The sequence below is a fragment of the Camelus ferus genome, chromosome 6 (assembly GCF_009834535.1).
Source record: "Camelus ferus isolate YT-003-E chromosome 6, BCGSAC_Cfer_1.0, whole genome shotgun sequence".
Taxonomy (NCBI): domain Eukaryota; kingdom Metazoa; phylum Chordata; class Mammalia; order Artiodactyla; family Camelidae; genus Camelus; species Camelus ferus.
The window spans coordinates 64229748-64256592 of NC_045701.1; the positions used below are offsets into that span (position 1 = coordinate 64229748).

General features: G+C 33.5%; 1 protein-coding gene across 9 annotated transcripts in view; it reads left to right on the forward strand.

Moving 5' to 3' along the window:
- The window catches only part of GPHN (gephyrin), a 425260-nt gene that overhangs the window by 271375 nt on the left and 127040 nt on the right, over positions 1-26845 (forward strand). For all 9 annotated transcript variants that reach the window (XM_032482212.1, XM_032482207.1, XM_032482209.1 and 6 more), the window contains one exon: positions 21851-21893. In XM_032482212.1, the coding sequence (XP_032338103.1) occupies positions 21851-21893 (43 nt within the window). The remainder of the gene's footprint in view (positions 1-21850; positions 21894-26845) is intronic.

Here is a 26845-nt window from a genome sequence, read left to right on the forward strand (position 1 = left end):
ACTTTGTAGCCAGATCCACTTTCGGATTCTGGCTTTACTGAGTATTGAACTTGGTGTGTCACATAGGAGGCACTCAAAAAATATTTGGGAATGGTGAGTGACTTTAAACAAATCAATCAACTTTTCTAAAGTTTATGAATTTTCCACCTCTGGGTATCAGGAAGAATTGATAGATAATTTATGTAAAATCTAGTACAGTATCTGGGACATAGTAAGCATAAATATAAATATCTATTTCATCTCTAACTTAGATGTTCTAAGCCCTAATCACCTTAGACTTGGAATACAGCAGTAGCTAAATTATTGGATTCCCTTTGTTTCCCTTCTTTCCTGTAATGTCAGACTAATCTCTAACTTTCCCATCTTTTCTTCACCTATATTATAATTGTCCCTCAAAACTGTGTTCATATATCCCAGCTCCAGGGAACCTTCTCTGATCATCTCCCTCATCCCCCACCCCCATCTGAGTTAGGAGCATCTCTTACATATCCCCATAGCAGTTTGTACTAAATTCTGTTACAGTAGTTATCATGGTGTATAGTAATTGTATGTTTTGTGTGTCTCTCTCTATTTTATTGTGAACTCCTGGAAACCAGAGGCTGCTTCCTTTTTAACTTATAATTCAACAGGCTAGATTAGTTTCGGGCAAACTGTAGATAGTAAGTATAGGTTGAATGAGTGACATTTAATTATACCCTAATTGCTATATCTTTAATAGTGTTCACTTTGTTACTAGATTATGAAACCTGGTTGAGTAAAGACATTGACTTCTTTATGTGATCTAGCACACAATTCACATTTAATAAACACATATTGACCAAATAGTGAGTTAGAACCCAGGCTCAAATATCTCATTATATATATATCAAATTTCCCTAAAATTGGTATGCATTTTTCTAATCACCTGAAATATATATTAATCTAGGTCTGGTACAACATCTTAATTCTATACTGCCTATGTCTACAGTCTACTCTGATGATCCATTTTTAAATAAATAACAGGGATAACTGGGTCACTTTTTCTTCAGTGTGGGCTCAATCAGTTATCCCAATCTCTACAACTTTAATTTCTTATTGACCTTGGATGTAATAGGAAAGAGGTGTCTCAAACTGTAGAATTGACTTTCTTGCTCTATTGTTGAAATTTGAAGTTTACGTTGAACAATGCAGCTTTGTTCTCTGTGACCCCAATCAGTCTCCTTGACATCTTGTTTGAAAAACACTGGGAACTAAAAGTGAAAAATCATGCTCTCATAAATCCAGATGGGAATTCACATGGAAATGAGAATTGGTACACAAGCAAAAAAAAAAAAAAAAAAAATGGAAAGCTGAGGTTTATTGTTAAATCAGTAACAGTGTTTCTTGCTTAGCTTTCAACAAAATTGTAGTCAGAATGTAGTGTTATTGATTGATAAATAAGTTGTTTAGAGGCCTCATCTTCATCTATTACCAAGATACAAAGGGAGTATTGACAGGCAACTTAAATCAAAAGAAGGATCAACATACAAATTTCCAGTAGCTTTTTTTATTGCTCTGTATCCAATAGTGAGGGAAATTGACATCAAAGTGATTATTGTTTTACTCCACCATCTTTTTCTTCTTATGCCCTTCTGTACCACAGACCAGCACTGTGTCTCCATTTGTCTCTTCTGTATGGGAAATAATACCAGTGCATACTTGCACAGCTTTCTGTAAATTACAGAGGGTTGATGACTATTAAGCAGTTCATGGTCATGCTCTGCTGTGGTTCATACCCATAGATTTACAGACAGGTTTGGTTTACAACCAATCCTGCTCTAATTTGTAAAGATTCAGGTAATACTTTTTTTCTTGACCATTAGCGGTGTAAATTTTTTTTTACTTGTTCATAAAAATATCCATTTGCGTACAATAGAATATATAACCTGTACTTCAGCATATAGAATGACCTGTTTTCTCTAGTCACCTTTCCTGCACCCTGCACCCTGCACCCTCCTCACCCCTTGGAAAGCACTTCTCAACCAGAGTTCCTCATTTAAACCACAGAACAAGAAGTGATTTGTGTGGCTGTTTTCTCAAGCTCCTATGAAGATAGTGCCAGTCTAGATTCATAAAAGAAAAGTTAATTCATTATATATAATGGATGTATAGGGCATCAGGGCTTAACTCTTTCCCAGAACTGAGAAAGATGTAGTAATTCTTTCTTTGCTTTTTAAGTAGCTCAGTGATTCTTGAAGCCATTTGTTATTTAAAGTCCTACTTAAAATTTCTTCTTTGGGAGTTCTCCCTATAACCTTATTCTTTGGATACTAGAATCTCTAAATAGCCCCATGCTTACAACATGAATCCAAGAGTTGAGAGTACGAGGCATGTTTTTATTTGAGTTTTTTAAAATAAACTTTTGATTTTTCTGAAAGGATCAAGTTTGACAAGCTTCTCACCATATTCTGAAGATGTTCATGCTTTGTCATTTATTAATATTTTATTGGTTTTCTCACACTATTGAAATAAACTTACTGAAGATCAACTTGGCATTGTGCTTAAAAGTTTGCGATTGGGCTAGATTTGAATCCAGCCTTAGATTTAAAACAAGCCCTGCCTCTTACTATCTTTGCAATCTTAAGCACTTGATTGTTAACATGTCTGCACTTCATATTTCTATAAAATGGGAGTGATGCCACTTTTTTGGATTCCTTATGGATTAAATTGCTTAATATTGCTTAGTGAAGAGCCTGATATGAATACTCAATATTTATTATTATTACTATTATTATTATTATTATTATTATTATTATTACCATCATCATCATCAAAACTGATTGTCATAATGAAGGCCCAAAGGTTAAGTTATTTTTAGTTTAAACTAACTCTGTCAGACATATACTACTTTAGTGACATAGTAAAATGTGTTTTTCATATGGTCATTAGCCACAACCTGACTGAAAAATCAATTATTTTAGTTCCATTATCAACTCAACCCAAGTTAACATCAATCCCTGTGCCACTCCTGCCCTGCTTCTTTTTCCTAATCATTGTCTAGTGTATTAAATGTGATATATATGAACATCTATCTATGAGATATCTTTCTTTTCATTGAACCAATTGATTGTCTTCTCCTGTTTTTATCTCATCTTTTTCCCCAAAATCACTTTCCTATTTAGTGGCTGGATAACTTATGCACATACACCCAGCCTCACTGAAGATTATGGCTAGAAAGAATAGTGCTTTTTTATTATAATTATTATTTTAGGGTAGGAAAAAGTTTCCCTTGACCCTCCTAAGGTCCCTGATTGGATCTGAAAATTAAACTGACAAAAACAGATTCACAGAAAAGAAGCATAGAACCTTATTTAATATAAGTTTTACATGACATAAGAGTCTTCGTAAGGAAATTCAGAGTCAAGAAATAGTTAAACCTGAGTGCCATTATGCTAGGTTTGATGAGGAGTGGACAGTCATGGAAAAATATGGGGCAAATTTAGTAAGGTATGTTTATCTTAGTCTTGTTGTCCTTCTATCTCGGAGAAAAGGATGCTCCTTTCCTCAGGGTATAGGAAGGGCACCTCTCATTTGAGGGTCTTCTGACATTTTTCAAGGGAGAAGGGTGGAGGAAGGACAGAGAGACTTTCTTCTTTCTGCCATTTTCTCATATTTCTTTAGTTTAATTCAGTTTGCCAAGATGCCATATTTTGGGGTAGCATATCCTAAAGCCATTCATTATATTGCACTTGAGTTCCATTATATGTCATACTCTGCAGGGACTCACCAATTTATAAGTGGGCCACAGCACTTTCCAATTGAAACAACGTCATAAATGGTTACCAGATTTCTAGGCTAGTGTTCAAAATTTTATATAACCCTTAATAACCTGAAGTGGTGCTAAGATATGACTGAACTGAAGGTTAAATAGACATATGTGGATTAATGTAGAATCTGTGTAGTATTTATAACATTAATTCTTGGGAAAATGCATTTTAACCTCTAACAGAATCCAACTTACTCCAAGACATTTTTACCCTGGCAAATTCTGATTGGCAACAGGACCTTACATTCTGTTTTCTCCCTCTAACAGCTCAAATAGGACAACTTTAGAATACTTACTGTAGTGGAAAATAAAGGGAGAGGAAAACTCTGGCAATTTGGGGCAAGGACTTTTCCTCAGCATCATCAATCAGTGTTAGGTCAATGAATTTATAAATTAGATGTTTATATCAAGGGTTTATGCCTATATAGTTAAGTTTCAGTATATTTTCTATAGTATATTATTATTTCTAATACCTCTTTCTAGTGAATGCTGATTTTTCTGATGTATAAAATGCCTTCTGTGTCTTTAGTATCTTGTAAACAAGGTACAGGTCTTTGAACTAGCTGAACAAAGTGAAGCAAATATATGACTGAATTAAAAGAGCTGATTTCTACTGCCTGGTCTATTCGTGAGAAAGTTAATTTACAATGAATGTATCAAACAGGATTTTTAATCCTGTTAAAATATTAATGGTACAATTTTAAAGGAATTGGATCTTGATTATCTTGTGTGCATTTTGCTTTCTACATGAAAGTTCAGTTAGAGTGCCAAATGCAGATAAAAAACATACTTTGAGCTTGAAAGTCTTTAATGGATTTTGATGCCCTGAATTAATGTAAAAATTAAAATTGATATGATAGTTATTTTTACTTAATTGTTTATACTTTCAGTGCTGCTAACACTGTCAGTAAGTCATGATTAGTCATCAAGTGTCTCTTGAAATCTACACTGTGGAGTAGATATTACCATATTAGGTATAAAGAGAATATAGCAAAAATTAAATATGGAGCCCTACTTAAGGATTTTACAAATTGGAATGTTGTCTATTTTTTTAAATCATATTCTATGTATTTAGGCCGTGGTGTTTGAAAATATTACTAGAGGAAATGCCTTTGACTTTGAAAATTAAAGCTATTCAGTGTAGGATCAAAAATATCTCTAGGAAAATCACCATTTTGGGGTCCTGTGTTCACAAAATAGTCATCGGGTAGTTGTTTTAGAATTTACCAAATTATTGGTAAGTCTCAGAAAATAGCTTGCATAGGGAAGATTTTCCTGGAATAGATTTGAGTTCTTGGGGCCTTATAACTTTAAAAATGCCATAATATTTCTTTAGGCCACATTTTTTCTACACAGAAATGTCAGTTATTCTAAGTTGGGGTAAGACCTATTTAATTTATTTGCCAAGTACACACCTCTTTGGAAAGGAGAGATGAAGACAAAGCATGGTAGTACTTTTTATTTACATTACTTATGGGGGAGAATGCTAATTTCACCCCTTAAATGCTCTCCTCTGCTCTGCTAAGTTATCTAATACCCTGGAGTGGTATAGGAAACCCTGGGAGACGGATGACTTCAGTAAATAGTATAGGTCAGGATAAATAGCATATGCAAAGGGTATTAGATTCCCTTTATGAAAAGGAATTTGTATATTTTTAAGTCCACTTAATTGAGTTTAAGGGTATGGTTTGAATCCTATGGAATCTATTTTGATCATACTGATAGGCTTTCCCATGTATTTTAGGTGCTTACCTATGTTATCTAATAACACAATTACAATTCACAATTGCAGCTCTGTTTTACAGTTGCAGCTCTCATTCTCCAAAGTAGATCTATAATAATTAGAGTCTTGATAATCCTATGTGTACAATGTCTATTATTTAAGAGTGTTTTAGACAGTATTATTTTGTATTTTGTCAGCATCTCTCTAAGAATTTTCATTTTATTCTCATTTTTAACAAGAATTACATAATTTAGCATTATAAAGAACTGTTGAGGATTTTTCCACAGGGCACTCTATCATCAATAGGCTAAGCCAGAAATTAAAATCATTAATGTATGGTAATGTTCTTTCCATTAACTTTGACAAGTTCAACTTGTGTAATTACATGTGTATAACATCAGAGTATTTCATAGGTATGCCCTTTTTATCATATTGACTACTTCTCTAAGGCTTAAATATTTCAGGAACCCAGACTTCTGTTTAGTTTTTCAGCAACATGTTTCTTATCCAGGAATAAGTATCAATGCATTGGATGATAATTTGAAATCCCATACAGCTTTTGAAATATATGTGCTTGCATCATTTATGAATCTACCTTTTAAAGTGCTTTTGACTTAATTTCCATGTGACTTTTGTTACTACAGAAAGCAAAGAATTATGAAACATGGTAATGTTATTATATAAAATAATATTATTTTTAATATAACAGAGCTGGGTGTGTATTGTGAATAGGAAAACTAATATTGCATATATCCCTTGGAACTGAGAGGAGAAAAAAAGTAGGTATGTTGGTATTCAGATGTTTTGCATTATTTCAAAAAAAAGAAAGAAAGGGGAGGTAAAGGGAAGAGAAGAAAGGGAGAGATGGAGAAAGGAAGCAAGCCCTGGTTTTTCATTCCCTTTTCCACTTCAGTATTTTAAAATTGGTCACTTATTCTGACTTTCCCATATTAAATAGTTGCAGAGCATAAGCAACAACTTAAAGAACTAGGGTTAATTTAGAAAGACCTTAAAGATGTTTTTGGATTCATGTTCCATGAAGCGCTGAATGGAATTCAGATTCATGTGGACTTCCATAACCATCGTTTTCAATTATATTAGCAATTTTCCTTGTTCTGTTTCTCTAAGTCTGCCTTAGGATAAGAAAAGAAGGGTCTATTTTTGAAATTTTGTCCATGCCATTCTGCACTCAGTATTTTCTAGAGTCATAAAAATCAGGCTTGCTGCCTTTTTTTTTTCTCTCTTTGGCCACTTGCTGCTATCCCAGCACACAGCAATTAGATCTAATTCTGTTTGGGCTGCCATGCCTAACTGTTCTTGTTGAGAAGCATGGCATGAACTAATGCATGGCTCTTTGAGAACGCTGCTATGTATATCTGCACTGACAGATAAATTCTTATAGCGATCTAGCCCTTTGAATTTAGTATTAAAGCTGCAGTAATTAATGATGAGCTTCTGTACAGTTTTTGACAGAGAAGGGAATTCCGCAGGAATCAGTGTGGGAACTGAAAGGAAAAAATGGTCTTTTGCAGTCAGATGCTGCTAAATTAGTCACTGGTACTTCTCAGTTGTGGAGGTAGGCATCCCTTCAAAGAATGCACATGAGTGGGAGAGAAAAAAGGATGCCATTGAGACCTGAAAGAGGTTGTAAGAAAAAATGTTGAGTCAATTTTTAATCTCAAATACATGGCACAGAGTCTGAAGTAGTTTGGGTCAAATTGAGACTGGTTTTCATTGTCTTGCCATCAGATTTCACAGCCTAATCATCCAGCGTTTAATATATCAAACATGACTTAACTCCTTCATATCCATGACAGTTTCAGACTTTTTTTAAAACAATCATATAATTGCCTTTAATATTTTAAATGTTTATTAAGAGCATTGGTTTAATGATAAGTGATTAGCACCCTTCATTAGTTTCATTAAGCATTCATCTTTTTTCATGTATGCATTTTTTTGTTTACTAGAAAATAAATACATGCTATTTTTTGAAGTGAAAGAAAACCTTTTTTTTTTTCCTTTCACATTACAGTTTCATCTTGAAAAGTTGGAAAGGAAGTGAATGGTCCTGAATTGGGCATTTAATCTTTATATTCCTAAATCATTTTTCTGGGCATGAATTATTAAGTTTTGCTTAATTTATATCAGTCTGTTCCCAAATAAATGTAAGGACAGTAATTGAAGCACCACAACTGTCAGTTACTCCAACCTTGATGTGAAGGTTAATGAAGTCTGAACAAATAAAAAATAACATATGACCAGAAGCACAGAATCTAAATGGCCTCCTTTAGCTCATTTCCCTTCATACATAGCAAGTTTTATCTGTAATCTTAATTCATCTTTTTAAAGCCATGTAGCATAGTTCAGGAGTTCAAAGGACAAGCCAAAAGAATCTTGGGTTGTTTGTTAAACCTCAGCTGCTACCATGTAGCAGGAGTCTCTGTAGCCATTCTCACTGTTACGGGTCAGTGATAGCATTTCTAAAGTGTTCTTGGACACATAGGTACCACTCTTTTCATCCACCTATATCACTATCCTTTCACTTGTAATCATCTATCTTTCAGACATAACTGAGATCTCTCTGTTTTGAGGCTTTGGTCAGAAATGTTCCCCAGCTAGAGTTATCTACTAGGGCTTTGGTTTACTGAGTCATTTATCCTGGTAGATTTGGTTATAGTATGTCATTGCTTTAAGTTATGTTTGAAATCATTGCGGCTTCCTTTTGAACATTCTATCCATAAAGGGAAGTTTTGCCACTGCCCTTAAGATTAGTCATGATATGATTCAAAATACCTGTCTTTTTTCCTACACATACAGCTTTTTAAATTTTATAAACTATGCTTTTTGATGTTAGAAGACGATTTCAGATCAGGGATGATATTGGTGTTTTTAAGGTCTGCCATGTGTTCTGAAGGTTGAAGTAAGAAATGTGAAGAGAATAATCTCTAAGAATCCTCGTTCTGTTATTTTTTTTTATCTCATTTACATTCACCCATCTTCTTACTGCAGTTCCCTACACTTTACTCTTTTCTATGCTTCTTTCCCCTTTCCTTGTATGTGTGTGTGTTTTGTAAAAGAAACTACTTGCCTTTTTTATCTATTTCTTGTTTCCTTTCCCTTTTCAATGAGAATCCATCTCAGACACTGAGAAAGAGTATGAATCTTAGTAAGTGTTGTTAAAATGTGTGTGTGTGTGTGTGTGTGTGTGTGTGTGTATGTATATGTGTATATGTATGTGCGTGTGTGTGTATAAAATTTTGCTCTAAAAGAACAAAATGGAATGAGTGCAGCTGCTTTGGTGTTTAACTGTGGTGACCCAGCCATATACTGTGCCTAAATTCTAGGCCAAATTGTTCATAGGAATACAAGAGAGTTAATCTGAATGAAGCTAGCATAAATTAATTAGATATAACATCTCTGTTTGTAAAACTTCTAAGTCATATCGTCACCCTGTGAAAAGACTAAAGAATATATATGCCTTTTTCAGCTTAGTTGAGTCAAAACATAATGCTAATGAGTCTAGAGTTCCGGATTATAAAACCAGTTAGCTTCATAGCTATTCTCTGATTATAGACTGTAAACTAATCTTAAATATTGAAGATATGTATGCAGAGGAAGGACTGAGGAAGGATGTGTTGATGATTCAAAACCAATCAGCAATTGACAGAGACTGACTTGAACAAATACTATAATGGTCAATCCTTATTATGCTAAAAGGTTTGAAATTTAGAATTTTTTAAAAAATCAAATGTCTGTCATTTTCAATGACATTTTCAATTTTTCTTTCATTTTCAATAACTTGTTTTTCACATGTTCAATGAAGAATACAGATAAGGAAAGAGGGAAGAAAATCACCCTTGAACTCTCCCATGTTAATTGCTGTTAACATTTAACAGAAAGAAACAAGGATGGTGAATTGAAGAAAAGAGAGGAGAAAGTAGGGAGTTCTATAGAGAATGTGGTATAATTAAAGAATAAAGAGGCACATATAGAAGGAAGAATTATTATTGAAGAATTCCCTATGTGGAAAAAATTTTAAGAACAGCTAGTGTTTAAGAGATATAGGAGTTGGAAAGCTCTGGCGGATGAGTTTCTGTGGGGTTTGACTTAATTTTATTCCTCATGTAACAACTGAGCAACTCAAGGCACAACAAAGCTTCCTGAAGCAACTCTGAGAAGGGTGAGGGATTAAGCTGGTTAATGGTGAAACTGCCAAGGACAGTGGTTACAATTTAATAGCATTCTCAGTCCAATATATACTTCGTGAAGAAAAAGATGAGAAATATAAGGGTTAAAGACATTGGCATTCTATTTGTTCTTAGAATAAAAAGGGCAAAATAGTATCCAGATGATCCCAAATTCTAAATATAAGAAATCTGAGCTAAAGGGTTTATGAGTATTGCCATCCTCATATCAACATACTTTGGTGAATCAGTTACCTTTTTTCTTTTTTTTCACAGTTCTCATTTTTTAATGAAATATTTCAAATAGATAGTGAACAATAAATAATCTGACAAACACCCATACACCGACAACCTAGATTTAATAAATATTAAGGGTATTCTCTTTCCCTTAAAAATTTTTCATGATTCAGTCTTGACAAGATCAGGTTTATATTCAAACTGAGTTTTTACTGGACTTGGATGAAAAAGAAAACTACAAAAATTTTTGTGTATTAGGCCTTGAAAATTATACTTTAAATCAAATTTTAAAAAGAAATAATATGAATTTCATATAAATTTATTCCATTTTTTCAATATGGTAAACTACTATTTTAAAATTACAGTCAACACAAAAACTACAATTCATTTAAAAATGACTACAGTAGGTATTGCATATAAGCTTAGAAACCAAAGTTGTATGCTACAGGACAAACTCTCCAAAAAAAACTGGAATTCAGTTAACAGACATAAATTCTATTAATAGGTGCTCCCAGGTCGTAAAGTTCTCAGGTAAAATTGTGAAGGACTTTGAACTAAATAAAAAAGATTATTGGCTGTCTTGTCTAGGGCATCCTGAATCATCTCTTCTGTTCATCATCTGAGCTGTTGTACAACATTAAATTGTAGTATTTGAATAGCAATGTAAATGAAACTAATCCGTAGAAAGGCATATTGTGTCCAGTTGAAAATGCAATTGATTTTTGCCCAATTGATCTAAAAATTCTTTTCATTACTGATGGTCCGTGTATGTGTGTTTTTTTAATTCTCCTTTGAACCAGTTAGAACATCTTTTTGGTCCTCTCATTAACACTTTAGTTAAAATGTTTGACATGTTCATTTTATATTTATATGACAATCAAATATAAAATCATTTGTATGATTTTTACCCTTTAAAAAAATTAACTTTTAAGAGATTTATCCCTTCTCTGTAAGCTAGAATTTCAGTTTTAATGGCAGTAGATTTCCTGCCTTTCCATTTGATTTAGCCCAGACATCAAAAACTTGAGAATTCAGAGAAAATAGAAAGGACATGTATAAGGTAGACAAAAGTCTAATAATAATATCAAGGTATGTCTTTTAACTGTTTACTTTGTTAGATCATTAGATGCTTGATTAACAGTATACACCACACATAGCTGCTATATAAGGCTTCAGAAAACTTAGCTTTTATCTCTAGTCATCAAAGGAACTTCCTGAACATTTTCTAAATCATTGCTATTCCTAATACATTTTGAAAATGTCTCTGCCTTTATACATCTTCCATGTGCCTTATTAATGCTAATTAAGCATTTAGAGAAATAAAAGTCACAATTTTTTAACTCTTGCTGGGTTTAAAAAGAAACAACAAGCCCAAAATGGAGTCAGTTGTGCTAAGCTCCACATCAAACCAAGACCTAACTTAATTGCATTTTCAGCATCTCCAAGGAATATGGCCTTTAACTAGTCAGTCTGGGGTTTCCTGCCTGTCACTGGTGAGGCAACCCACCTAACAGACATCTGCCTCCTCCACTCCTCCCAAAGAGGGTAGCCGAGCCTAAAATATTTCTTTCTTTTTTTTTTTGATGACTTCCTTGTCTTTCTCCCTTTCTGCTGCTAAAAACCTTTCATTTTGCACAGCTTCTCAGAGCTCCTTTATAATTACTAGATAGGATGCTGCTAGATTTGTGGAATGTTGAATAAAGCCAATTAGATCCTCATTTTCTCAATTGAATTTTGGTTTTTTTAACAACTGCAATATAGCAGCCTTTGATTTAGAAAGGAAAACAATACAGCTGTACTCCTACGTGGTATATTATACTCAGTTGAAGCAGTTTTTGTTTTGCTTTGTTTTAATGAATAAACAAGTAATATGACATGACATTTAAGAAAGTGTAGGAAAGGAAAATAATTTCTATCTACCTTTCTAAGTTCTTTACTGGGACATCCTATGATAAAAGACAGATTAACAAGAGAAAACAGAAGCATCTTAACATGTGTACCTTATGTATACTCAGGAGCTACCCAGGGAAAGAGAAGTAACTCCCCAAGATATCCTAAACCACCAGTTTAAATATCATCCTCAAATAAAGACAAAAGAAAGGTGGAGGGGCAGGAAGGCCAGTTTTGAGATGTTATCAGGAAAAGGACAGTAAACAGCAATAAGGTTTGTTAAGGAGGAGGGTATAGCTCAGTGGTAGAGTGCATGCTTAGCATGCAGGAGATCCTAGGTTCAATCCCCAGTACCTCCATTAAAATAAATATTTTAAAAATATACCAAAGTACCTACCCCCCTGCAAAAAAAACAGTAAGGTTTGTTATGCATATTTAAATAGGTGCTATCTCTACTGATAAGATTCTCTTGTGGTTTAGAGTATCCTTCTCTTCCAAGTACAGAGAACTGAGACTCCAGTATAAATGGAAATTTATTTTCTAAATGTAAATTTCCCTTACAAAAGAATAACTTCTGCTCAGTTTTTACAGCTTCTTCTATGTCTGCTGTTTCTCAAAATAATCTTTATGCCAAAAACCCACATTTCAGGTGGCATATTCTGCTACCTTCAAGGAAAATCAAGGAGAATATTAAATGTAGTTAGAAACTCAGTATTTCAAAACTCATGTTTAATGAGAACTAATGTAATTTTCTTCCCAAAGTGTCAGAAAATGATGATAATTACAAGTGTTCAATAATTCAGGTTTTTATATTATTGACTATCTCTTAAGGCTTTATTTCATATAATTTATTAGGTTTTTTTAAAACTTTCTATTCAAATACTTACCTAAACTAATCTTACTTGATCTTACTTATAAGAGCTGTCAAAATCACAAAAGAAATTAGTCAGCATTTTTTATTACAGGTCCAGAATATCATCCAAACAAAAGGATGATATAGTAACTACAACAAACATAGTTAACAGCTAATACTCATACACTGTTCACTCTGGGCCAGATATTCTTCTGAGCAAACACTTTATACATATTATCTCATGTTCTTCACAGCAACCCTATGAGATAGTTATTGGTGTTATTCACATTTTATACGTAAGAAAACAAAGACAGAGAGAGATTATGATTTAGCCAGTGTTAACAGCTAATAATGAAAGAGCCAAGATTCAAATCCGGGTAGTCTGACTCCAGAGTGTTACTCCCTGGACTGCCTTTCATTTTCAGTTTTCCTTCACTACTACATGCCTAGTCTAAATAGTTCTCATTGCTAAGAGAAATAGTCAAGAGCAAAAAGGCAATGAAAAGTCGAGGTCTGATTAGGAATACAATGATTGCCACTGGTAGATTGGAAAGATAAGATCATCTACTAGTGTACGGAGAAATAGATTTAGAAGGCAAGAGGGCTAAGCTCTGTTACTATTTTACTATGTGATCTAAAGCCAGTAATAATCCTTGCTTTCTCATCTCTAGAATGAAGATAAATTACTCTGTAAAATAATCAATTGTTCATCTCAAGATTGGGAAATTGTGTTGTGAATAATTTGAAATCCCTACAGTCAAAAAATATTTTATTTAGCTTTGTTATATATATAATTAAATGTATGTTTTCCTCATATTTATCATGATCAACATTAAAATTTTCAGAGCAGACATCAACTCACAAATATTGTTGATACCAAGGGGAGACCAGCCTAGGATTTAAAAATTATCTAGAGGTCGTTGACAGACTGAATTTAGAATTAAATCTTTATATAGGAGATATGTTAAGAATATTCACCATTGATGTTCAAATTCATATTCCCTTGAGTCATGGTGTGATCAGTTCTATTCTTAGGTATGTTCTACATATTCTAGTATTCTCTTTAAGACTACAGAACTAAGCATGTTACCACATAAAGCAGCAGAAAGACTTGATTTTCAGTGGTAATTATTCACCTCACCAGGTGTGTAACTTGCCATAGTTTAACTTCCTTTTTTAAGAAGTCAGTACTGAAAAAGGAATTTTTCACATTGACCTAAGCTTAGGAAAGCTAAGTGGAAGGTAAGACAGTGATAATACATATGACAGTAGGAAAACACTTGAGAATGGTCCTCTGGAAAAGACTTGTAAAATTGTATTGCTTATAAATACTGTCTGTGTGCCTGCAAAGACTTATACTTAGATGACTAAGAGTTCAAAGAATACTTAATTATGGATACATATTCGCACACACGTGTGTGTGTTTGTGTGTGTGTGTGTCTGTGTGTGTGAAGTTCACCTTTGGTTAGATAGTTTTAAATGTGATGACTATTAAATGAGTATTCCATTTAATTAATTATCTAAACCAATGGGAAAAGAGCAAGTGAAGCAGAAATTTTTTTTGAGTGTAAGGGCTTTATAACTTTTTAATAGCCATACTATCTTTTTCCTCCTGAGATGGTCTGTCTATTAAATGGGCAATTGCCTATTTCAGTGACCAAAAAGAGGTCTTCTTTTTCATGTGGCTTCATAAAGGGCAGCAGATGGAGGTGGTAGAGATTCTTACAGCCACAAAATCCTGGAGATAGAGGGAAGCTTAGAAGTTACCTAGTTCAGAATTTTTTAACCTTTTTTCCTCATGCAGACCCATTTGGGAGTGTGGCAAACCCTACAGACCTTTTTCAGAAAAATTCTTTTAAAGATATAAAATAAATGGGATTACAAAAACTAAGTAAATTGAAATCATTAACAAAATATCTATAAAAGATAAATTATGGCAAAATAATACTACCTCTTTTTTAATGCAGTAGATAACAAAATCTAGAAGCAAGTCACTAGACTACTTAATTTGAAGTCTTGGTGAACAAGAACAAAATTTTAAGATAGCCATAATAATTTGAAGCAACTGATGCTACTAATATTCCTGTAGTTTGTCACTTAAGCTCATAATGAAAGAAAATAGTAAAATGTAATTAGGTAAAATTGTTCCCCCTTACCAGTGAGTGAACCCCTGACTTCTGTGCACAGATTCTCTCAAAGAGTCCATGAACCTCAGCTGAAAGCCCTGGAAACATCCTCATTTTTGCAGATGTAGAAACTAAGTCCCATAGAAGTGAGATAAGTTGATTAAAATCATATAGCACAGAATTAGATTAATCATTGCAGAGGTAACATCAGACCTAAACTCAGCCTTTTTCAATTATAGTCTGTTATTTGTCACTGATTCATGGCATGAGCTGGAGCAAATTCTGTATTCTCATTGTGCCTCAGCTTCTACCTATAGAAAATGTTAGGTGACTTAAAATTTACATAAGGATAGCAGGGGAGGGTTAGCTCAAGTGGTAGAGTGCATACTTGAGGTTCTAGGTTCAATCTCCAGTACCTCCTCTAAAAGTAATTACCTCCCCCCACCAAGGTAAAATAAAAAGATACAATAGTAAATAAATTTTTTTAGTTACATAAGGATAATGACTCAAATGTGTATTGCTCTTTTTCATTTACAATAGTTTTTACTGTTGCATACATGATCCTGTCTAATTCTTACCATTTTATGGATAAGGAAATTAAAACTCTAAGATATTTAATGTCATGTCTAAGGTCATACAGCTAGGAAAAGGAAAAACCATTATCAGAAACCATCCCACTGAACTCCACAAAGGACATTCCTTTATCATGCTGCCTTTCTTGTCATACAGGCCAAAACTCTGAGTTCTTCAGTTGAGATGTAGTGTGAATTCATAAATGCAAATTAAACACAGATAAATCATCATTAGGCTCAGATGAGCCAAATACTTAGCCAATACTATCCTAATTTATCCAGATAAAGTGATAAATGGATGGGACTGTGGAACAGAGGCTTTTTAGACCAATTCTTCATGTTTACAATAAGAAATGAGAAGAGAAAGAAATAAAATTTAAGAGTCTGGGATTGTAGAGTTGTTGGATTAGTGTTGTTCAAATCAAACCTTTCTTTCTGTTTCAAGGTAGGCTAAAGAAGCACATAATCTGAGTAAATACCAATAAGGCCCTCTTTCTCTATCCTCTTAAGTTTTATTTTTATGAGTAAATGGTATTCGGCAAAGTTTGTTCTTTCAGAGACAGGTTACTCTTAAATAAGTTTAATAAGGTAGAGAAATTTAAGTCGAAAGGGCCATGATGCATTAAATATCTCTGTCATTGGTCATTCTGGTGACTTGACCTATGAGATACAGAACATCCTGTTCTCTTAGAAAATAAGGATTCTTCTTAACCTGACCTGAAACCTTTGGTATAGAATAACCTTACCGGGTCCAAGTGTCACTATTTGATTAACCTTAAGCAATATTAATAGTAATGTGTTTTCCAAATTCTTAAGATCATTCTGTAGGTACTAAGATACTTCTTAGCTATAATCTGCATACTTTTTATATTATATCTCTTAATACTAGCATGCCCAAATAAGTAAAAAAAAAAATTTTAAGATAGTACTGAAATTGCTATGATCATATTTACACTATAAAAATAAATTTTAATCTTCTGATATTGAAAACAACATAATTACTACAAAATAAATGAGCATTCAGATTTAGCAAATGTTTACTCTGTACAAAGCACTATATTTAACATAGTAAGAAATATAAAGAGAATTAAAGTCATGATCACTTCCCCAAGAACTTGCAGGTTTCATATTTGGGGACCCACATCAATAATTAGAGTATGAGTAACTGTGGTAACTCTTACAGTAGAACTTCAATTAAGAGATTTTAAGAATGTAGGTAAACCTAAAACTGCATTGTACCAGTGGTTGCACAATCACATATATTTATTAAAAACCATCAAATGTATGCTTAAAATGAGTGAATTGTATAGTAGGTAAATTGTATCTCAGTAAGGCTATTAAAAGAGTTCAAAGAAAGAAGAGATTATTTCTGATTGAGGAAATGGAATTTTTTTTTGCAACAAATACAATTTAATCTGGATCTTAAAGGACAAATAGTATTTGGATCAGAAAACAAACAACAGGGTATTCCAGGGAGAGGGAACAGATTGTCTAAGGTCTAAAAGTTCAAGAGTACAAGGAATATTCTAGGGGAGCTAGTTCAGACTTTGTTCCATGCCTTAGAGTACATGGCTTTGTTTCTACCAGTATATGTGGCTGAATGGCTGACATTTTCAAAAAGTTTTGGTCAATCTCTATTGAAAAATACTGTACATGAATTATTTTTCTTCCCATCAGAAATAAGAATTTGCCTCCATTTTGAGCTGATGAGGAAGTTATGAGGAAGGTATATAATTACAGAATTATTTCACAGCTGTCAGTGACTCCACTGATCATAACAACTACTGACATATGTTTCCATATTTATAGCCTAAAATCACTGATACGTATATTAAAGAACAGCCTAGAGCCCTAAATAAGAAAGACATGCTAAAGGGAAGGTCAAGATATTCTGGCCTGCTAAGAATAGGATGAGGGAGAGAAAATGGTAATGTAAGTAAATGATTTTTAAGCAATCTGCTAACTAAATTGCATGCCACACATGAATCAAAACTCATCTTATACAAAAAATAAAACAGATCAAGTTAACTACTATTATCAATAATAGAAAACCAAAGTTGAAATTTTTTCTAATGAGCTCCTATGACCCTGTTATTGACAGGAACAGCCCCATTTTAAATAAGTTTTATAACCAGTAGAGAAAAGTACACAGGAAACTTACTAACAATTTCTATGTAAGTAGTCTTTCTTACTTGCTTTCTAAAATGTAAAAAGATTAAAATTTAAACCAAACTATTGCCATAGAATTGATCAGATTACATAAATAAGTGATATACAGAAGCTTAATTTTTAATTTAAAATGTAACTGCCAGCCAGTAAAATCATACTAAAAATAAACAGGGCTTTCTTAATATCCATCAAAGAAGATGACGACTTTTGTTCTTGACTGACCCCCATCTGACCAACTGCTCAGAATCGTTCAATATGAGCCACGTTGTGTAGATTTATTCCAAGTATTTACAAGGCAAAAGAATACAAGTCAGCCTGGTGAGCAGCAAAATAGAGGCAGTTTTTATGAAACCTGAGTTGTATTAACTTGTAATCAAATGTAATCTCCATTTTAATATTTATACATCTTTATATTGTTATGAACCTATTCTTAACATGGGTTTTACTTTATTTGTTTCTCTCCTCCCTCACTTCTGTGATACACAGAAGGGAAAGGATGTTTGTTGCTCACACATTTGTACCCCACTAACTGGTGTTACACATCTGGCTTCCACTGGAGAGCCCCTGACATCGCAGGGAACGGTGATCAAAATTCCACACACTAGCTTCAAGCTGGGGGCTCGTAGCTACTGCAGCATTGAAGGGGGTCTTTTCCTGGCTTCTTTAAAATAAGCATGGTGATGGGATGGTTTAAGGGAAGAACACCTCTCAAATCACATGACCACTGCTGCGCTTCCGTGTGTCCTGCTTTTCTTCATAACAGCTTGGCACTACATTCTTTCCCTGTATCTTAGTGGGCTTTGTGTGTGTACAAGTGGGATGGGGGTTGGGGGTGGCAGCTGTCACTGGATGGTTATGCATTATGCATGCGTCTTTCAACGTTAGAGTGATGTGCCTTCCCTTATGTGTCACGAATTATGGTCACAGATTAAATCTTCTGTGTTCCTGAGAGATTGGACTATCTCTCTTATTGGTGTGAGATTCATGTGTTTCTTATTGGTGTGAGATTCATGTGTTGATGTTTACACCTCAAATGTTCTTCATGTTGCATTAAACATAAGTTGAAATGTTCTCCCATTAAGAGTTAGCTTTTCATGTTGGGCTGAAAAAGTCTTCATTTCTGTGTAGCAATTCATGTTATTATAACTTATGGCTTTCAATTGTACCTCCCATAATGAAGAGCTGACTTAAAACACTGTGCTATTCTTGTTATGACCTAAGCATAAGGTAAGTCACTTCTCTAACTGTATCTAAAGATTGTGGTTGTTTGTTAAAATTTTCTCAGCTTTGTTTAAAGCATTTTCACTTTTTTTCTTTACCATTTATTACGTGCTCTCCCCCCTTTTGTTTTCTGTTTCACGGCTTAAGATTTCTTAATGGACAATGTGATCTTCACCAAAAATTATATTATACATGTAAACACATGTTGAAATGAATTAAATGAATTATTTGCTGTCTGAAAGCAGTCTTGATTAGTAAATGAATACCTATATTTCCAGTAAATCTCTTGTGTTTTTTTATTTCCTCCATTGACTTTAAATATAATATACTGTTTCTACGTATTATTTTAGTTTTGATTCCAATTTAAAGGGAAATTAATTGTCAACATCATAAAGTCAGGTGTTAATTATAGTATAACATAATAAAAAAGAATAAAGTAACAGATAATCCAACACCATACCTTTCATTTTTAATCCCTGAAAATTGAGTAAGATAAAGAAGAACAACAAACCATAAATCTTGAGACAGACCTGTGTTATCTTATTTATAATCCACATTGTGAGAACAAGAACAATAGTTGTTTCTCAACTTTATTCTTTGAGGTAAATCTCATTATATTTTGAGTTAGTGAAGATCTTCATATTGGGATTTTATAAAATTAAGTAAATATTATAAAGATGATCCATTTCATGGTACAAGACAGAGGGACATCCACTGCATACATAAGTATTAAATTTTTTAAAATTAATTTCCTCAATTTTTAATGTATACTCAAGATCACTGAAGTAAAGTAGTTCATTTAATTGTTGATTTTTAAAAGTGATTTCCCTCAAATCTGGGTCAAATAGCCAATATACTGTAAATGAGAAAGCATTGGTTATACTGATGTTGGCAATTTGTGAACTTAGACAAATACACAGAATCAAAATATTGAATACTTCTCATCATGCAAATTTCTCTTCCAAAACTATTTGAAATATTTAATACTAAACTGAGATGCCACAAAGCAGGACTTGGGTTTCTTTATTAAATTCATGCTATGAATGAATTTTTTGTTATTTTTTTAAACCACCTAAGGAAAGGAGAGGGTTTTTTTTATTGTGGTTTTGGTTTGGTTTGCTTTTTTTTTGATAAAGCCAAGTAGTACTTCACCTCCATTTCCATTTAGACATTATACAAATCTGTTGAAACATTTGATGAGACAATTTGAACTACTCATCTGAACTGTTCTGTTCATTGTAAATCTCTTGTTTCTATCCATACACTAGCTCCACTCTAGATTGGAAGGGCTTAAAGATGAACTCTGGAGGAATAGAGGCTACGACTTAAGAGTAACTATTACTGATCAAAGGAGCTGCTTTCCATTCGCAAACATTGCTTTGCGCTATGGGTTTGGGCTCCTTCTGTTTCTACATCTTGTTGAAGACTTTCTTGACTTCCATTTGACTTCTTTGAGCTCTGTTTTTGTCTTTCAACATTTTCCCTTTTCTTTTCCTTCTCTCTCCCAGATTTTTCTCTCTTTTAGCTTTCTCTTGTGTTCTTTGAATCGCTTTTTTAAAACGTAGTTTATCTCTTTATTCAGCTTGTTTTATTAATTTGTCTATTAGTGTTTGTTTCTTTTCTCCTTTAAGGCTGTAGTGGTATAGTTACACTTATTTTCATTTCATGGTATGCCAACTTGCCTGTTTATTTTGCAGCAAGTTCATTTGTCACTCTTTACCCTCTTAGTATGAATTTTCAATAAGAAATAGCAGAACATATTTACATATGTTACATATTATCCTCTTCTATAAGGCCATACTTTTTCTATCTTCTAGATTTACCCCCACTTCCTCAAACCTCTCTCTCTCTTCTTTTTCTTTTCCTTGCTCTCGTGTCTTCCTTCTTGTATTGTTTTCTTTAAGTAGTCATTAATTTCTTTCCCATTTGGTCCAGAATTGTTCTTCAATAAAACTTTAAGTAAAAGAATAGTATCTTCCAGATTAGCTTCTTCATTTTAGTGTATTTCAAACTGATTAAACAATCTGGGCCAAAAGAGAATAACTTAAACATCTGGAATTATTTTTCCCTTTTTTTTTTTTTTTCTTTTTTTGGTGTGTGTGTTTTTCTCGTGTGTATGTTTGTGCCTTTTTTATTATTGTTGTTGTTTCTTTAAACATTAACAACTGTTTTTTTCAGGGAAGGACAACCATAACCCACCCTAAGTTGCAACATTCCTTTCATAATTTGTTTCATTACAATAATAGATTGTCTTAAGCAATAGAAATTAATTTGTTGTGTATATATCCATTTGGGGCAAGCTGCTGCGGAGTGGGAAGAAGAGGTGTGGAGTGTAAATACAGTTTCCTGTGAAATTAACAAGTATTAATGCCATCCAACATGGTCCTTGAATTCATCAGTTTTGCAACATTTAAAACAATGTTCCACTTTGACCTAAAATATTTGAATCAGAGCATTAGTTTCTAATTGATAACTATATACCTAAGAACTGATAAATAAATGATCTGCATTTCATTGATTTCCACTGGAAACACCCTTCATAACTAATATTATAATTGTAATCAATTACTATATTCAGTAAATAACAAAGATCATTAGAATCACATGTAAGTATTGTATATGAGGATTTCTCATTTCCCCTTACTAACACATGTAACTAAAAATGACTGCTGTGGAATATTTGATTACAACTTTGTTACTTGAATTGCATTATTATTTTAGTCAAGAGATACGCACAGTGCCTTTATTATTCTAGATCTGAACTCATAACTGAATATGTGATAACTTGAATTTTTTCCCATATACTAATTTCAAATACACAACAATAAAAAATGCCTTTGGTTTTACCTTTGTCCCATTTATGATATTGGGTCTCCAGTTTCTTTTCTAGAAATCAGTCCTTTCTTTAAAGTACAGAAAGGATAAATTTAAAATATGTGGAATAAATAACATTTTTATTAATATGTTATGATATCAGAGATACATAAAGCCTTTGCTCCTAGACCTCAGAAGTTTGCCCATTAAATATGCATACATATCTGCCTGGCTATGTTATGAGCCCTAAATTACTGAGTTTATGCTCTCTCTGCAGGTCCAGTCCAGGTGCAGCAGCAAGGAGAACATTCTCAGAGCCAGTAAGTATGTCATTATTTTAGATGGACTACTGGATTAGAATTTCTGGTACAACAGAAAGGAGAGCTAAAAATGGCATTTTGGTAAAAGAATGAAGATGAGCAATGGGGAAAGTGTATATCAAAAATATGACTGTTAGAGCTTTTGCCTTCGAAATATATTATTATCAATATGTTAATAAGTATTTCCCCTATCCCAGTTGTCTTTGCATGCTGACATCAGAACTTTGATATCACTACTAGTTAGGGTAGTAGTGAGCTCCTGTGACTCTAAGATGAGAACCTCTTATAAATCACCTTACTGCCAAAAAGTAATTTGAAAACAGACTAACTGAAAGTAATAATAATGTAACTCCACTAAAGGAATCTAATTACAAAAAATAAATAAATAAAGACTCCTAAGAGGGTTCATCATAGTCATTTTGTGAATATGAATTCCTAAAGGGCCTTTTCTTTACAGGCAGCATGTTTTTACAGCATAGTACCCTTAAGCAAGGATGAAAAAATCTTAATTTTATTTTTCTGTTTTATCACTAACAGCATCTGTGTGGAAGTCATTTAACTTTGTGTATTATTCATTTTCGTGTCTTATAAAAAGGAACTATAAATAGCTTTTTCTTACCTGTATCCTTGAAATGATGTTAAGATCAGAGATTGTACCTTAAAAACCTTGAGATCCTAAGAGAAAAGTGCTGTATAAATGCTAATTTTTAAAATATTGTTCTCTGTCACTTAATATTAATGGTATCATCTCATCTTATTCCTGATCTTAATCAAGAGAAGACGTATGGGAGGATCATGCTGAAATAGGTATTAGATACACCACTAGGAGCTTTAGTAAATGGAATGATTTCTATTTCTAGCACAATGTATTATTTAACAATCAAAAGACTAATTGGAGAACTTCAAATAGGTAAAAATGTGTTTCTTTTTACTTTCTTTAATGTAAAATTTTCCCGTCTCTGTGTTGTGAATCTGTGACCTTAGCTTGGAAACCCTTGATTTGTTAGGCCAGCACACTGCAGTTGTTTCTCCCGGACGTGTATATCAGAGTTACATAAAAATAAATGCAAAGAGGCATGTTTAACTTGTTTATTAGTTTTGTGAGTTTTCATATCTGACAGACATGTGAATCCGATGAAGGCTCTTCAGTTATAAGAGAGGTAAAGTCCTATTATACCTTCGTAAGCCTTAAGGTTGAGAAACCTAAGAGTCAGGGAAGTGATGATTGAATATTCACTAAAATAGAACAATAGAAATAAATAAACTTTGAAAATGGCATTTTTGATGATTACCATATGATTTCCATTTATTGTTGATCCTGAGGTAATGATGGATTATTGATAGTGATTATGGTGATTAGGAACAAAAATAATTTCTTACTAGATTTCTTTGAAATCTTCTTTACTTCTAATCTTTGTGCTGTTAGAAACCACTTTAATTTTAGTTGTGTTCTTACTGGCTTACTGGCTGTTAATCACTTTGGATGGACATTATGACATTATGGTCCAGGTTTTTCTGATCATGTTTTCTTAGGTTGAAATAGTCACATAGATGATCCATATAGTCATTTAGATCCATGTGGAGAGCCCTTCCAGCATTGAAGCCTCTTAGTTCTGTGAATTCTATAATTTAAGGTCTTTCCTCTCAACAGGCCTTTCGTAACTTATACTAATACCCATAGCCTTGCCCAGGACTTTTTCATCACCATGAGCTGTTCTACCTCTGAACTTCTTAATTTCATTGCTTAGTTAGTCTACTTTTATCTTTCTTTTCTTCTTCCTTTGCCATGTAATACTATATTGCAGTCATATAAACTCTATTGGCAGTTCCCCATTCTCTCAATGCTGTCCTGCCTCTATTCCTTTGGACCCTTTCCATCACTGCATAAAATATCCATTCCCCTTATTTTCCTAGGAAACTCTTGCTTATCCTTCCAGACTCAGTTCAAGTATGATGTCCTCTGTGATGGCTTCTCTGAGTTCCCCTTAGGCAATCCTTCTTGTATACCCTCTATTGTTCCTTCTATTTTAATCTTTTTTTGTTTGGTTGTTTATTTACTGAACTATCCTCAAGTAAAACACTTCCAAAATGTAGCTAGCATAAAGAACACTATGATCAACTTTTTTTAGCATATCAAAAAATGTGTCAAAACAAAGATCAGTGGATCCTAGAGAATGAAGAATTAAAACCTAACAGAGTTTGTCCAGAATTGTCCAAGAAAGTTAACTTTGGTAATTTTGTCCAAGTAGGAAATAACTTTCCTTTAGCTCCTCAAAACTGTCGTTAAAACAACCTGTTGATGAAAAGCGGAGTTTATTCTTACTCTGATAAGGAAGAATGCCATTTCAACAAAGTCTCAGAGTCTCAGAAAGGGGAGGGCAAACTCAGGATATATTTGCGATTTTGGAGTTTGATTTAAAGCAGATCTTTTATTGTGGGGGTTTGATTAGAATTAAATAGGAATCATAATATAATCATTTAGGAATCATGGACATTGTAAAGTGAGGAGTTCTGAGAATCAGTGTGTTAACAGTTTTTTCTGGGTTTTTTTTTTTTTTTTTTTGATTCTTTCTATTTAAGAAGTTTCTGCAATAAGCAATAAAGTTATTTACAACTTATATCTCCCAAAGAAGCATTTTCTGTAATGGTAAAATTACACTTTGGAAAATTACGATGGAATAGTAATATGCTAATGAAGACAGTAAGCTGTGTAATTATAGATGGTTTCAGGTATCAGAATTCCCTGCGTCAGTTTTCAGCCTGAGCTGAAATACAGACCATGAACATCTGAGGATGTGATGAGTCAATCAATTCTGGCATTCACCCCTACTTAAGGAATCACAAAATTATGTCAACTAGTGATGTTTTTTGGCCTTCATAAATGTCACATTTTCCTGTATTTGTTGTTGTTGGATGATCCCTTATTGAACTGTTTAAAAGGACAGCAGTTGTATAGAAGCATTTAGGACTGTCCAAAATTAAGCCAAGCATTATGGATCAGTGGAACAGACTAGAAAGCCCAGAAATAAACTCACATACTTACAGTCAGTTAATCTTGACAAAGGACACAGTAGCATACAGTGAAGAAGAGACAGTCTCTTCAGCAAGTTGTGTTGGGAAAGCTGGACAGCCACTGTAAATCAGTGAAGTAAATCAATGAGATTAGAACACTCCCTCACACCATACACAAAAATAAACTCAAAATGGCTTAAAGACTTAAACATAAGGCAGGACACTATAAACCTCCTAGAAGAAAACATAAGCAAAACATTCTCTCACATGAATTGTAGCAGTGTTCTCCTAAATCAGTCTACCAAGGCAATAGAAATAAAAGCAAAAATAAACAAATGGAACCTAACTAAACATACAAGCTTTTGCACAGCAAAGGAAACTATAAACAAAGCAAGAAGACAGCCTACAGAATGGGAGGAAGTATTTGCAGATGATGCAACTGACAAAGGCTTACTTTCCAGAATATACAAAAAGCTCATACAACTCAATAACAAAAAAAAAACAACCCAATCAAAAAATGGTTGGAAGACCTAAGCAGACATTTCTCCAGGGAAGACAAAGATGGCCAAGAGGCACATGAAAAGATTCTCAACATCACTAATTGTTAGAGAAATGCAAATCAAAAACTGCAGTGAGGTACCATCTCATTCCAGTCAGAATGTCCATTGTTAAAAAAAGAAAAAGTCCCCATACGATAAATGCTGATGAGGGTGTAGAGAAAAGGGAACCCTTCTACACTATTGGTGGGCATGTAATATGGTGCAGCCACTATGGAAAACAGTATGGAGATTCCTTAAAAAACTAAAGATAGAGTTACCATCTGATCCAGCAATACCACTCCTGGGCATTTATATCTAATTCAAAAAGTATGCACACCTCATTGTTCATAGCAGCACTATTTACAATAGCCAAGACATGGAAGCAACTTAAATAACCACCAACAGATGACTGGATAAAGAGGAAGTGGTGTACACACAGACACACACACAGACACACACACACACACACACACACAGGAATACTACTCAGCCATAAAAAAGAATAATGCCATTTGCAGCAACATGGATGGTCCTGGAGATTGTCATTCTAAGTGAAGTAAGCCAGACGAGAAAGAAAAACACCATATGGCATCACTTATATGTGGAATCTAAAACATGATAAAAATGAACTTATTTACAAAGCAGAAGCAGACTCAGACATAGAAAACAAACTTACAGTTACCAGGGTGGAAAGGAGGGGGATAAATTAGGAGTCTGGGATTTGCAGATATTAACTACTATATATAAAATAGATAAACAACAAGGTCCTACAGTATAGCACAGGAAACTGTATTCAATATCTTGTAATAACCTATAATAATAAATATGGAAAAGAATACAAATGTGTAACTGAATCAATATGCTATACACTAGAAACTAACAACATTTTAAATCAACTATACTTAAGTAAAAAATTTTTAATAAAAAAAAAAAAAGATTAACATAGGAAACACAGAAAAAAGGAAAATTAAGCCAAGAGCAACTATATGCCAAGAAACTGGACAACCAAGAAAAAATAGAAAAACTCCTAGAAATATACAATCTGCGAAGACTGAATCAGGAAGAAATAGAAAATCTGAACAGACCAAATACTAGTAAGAAGATTGAATCAGTAATCAAAAATCCCCCAGCAAATAAAAGCCAGGACCAGATCTCTTCATTGATGAATGTCACCAAATACTTAAAGAATTAACACCAATCCTTCTCAACCTCTTCGAAAAACAGAAGAGAGAACACTTCCAAACTCATTTTATAAGGCCAGCATTACCCTGGTAACAAAGTCAGAAAAAGACACCACAGGAAAAGAAAACTACAGGTCAATATCCCTAAGGAATATAGATGCAAAAACTCCCAATATAATACTAGCAGATGAATTCAGCTGAATTCAACAGTATATTAAAA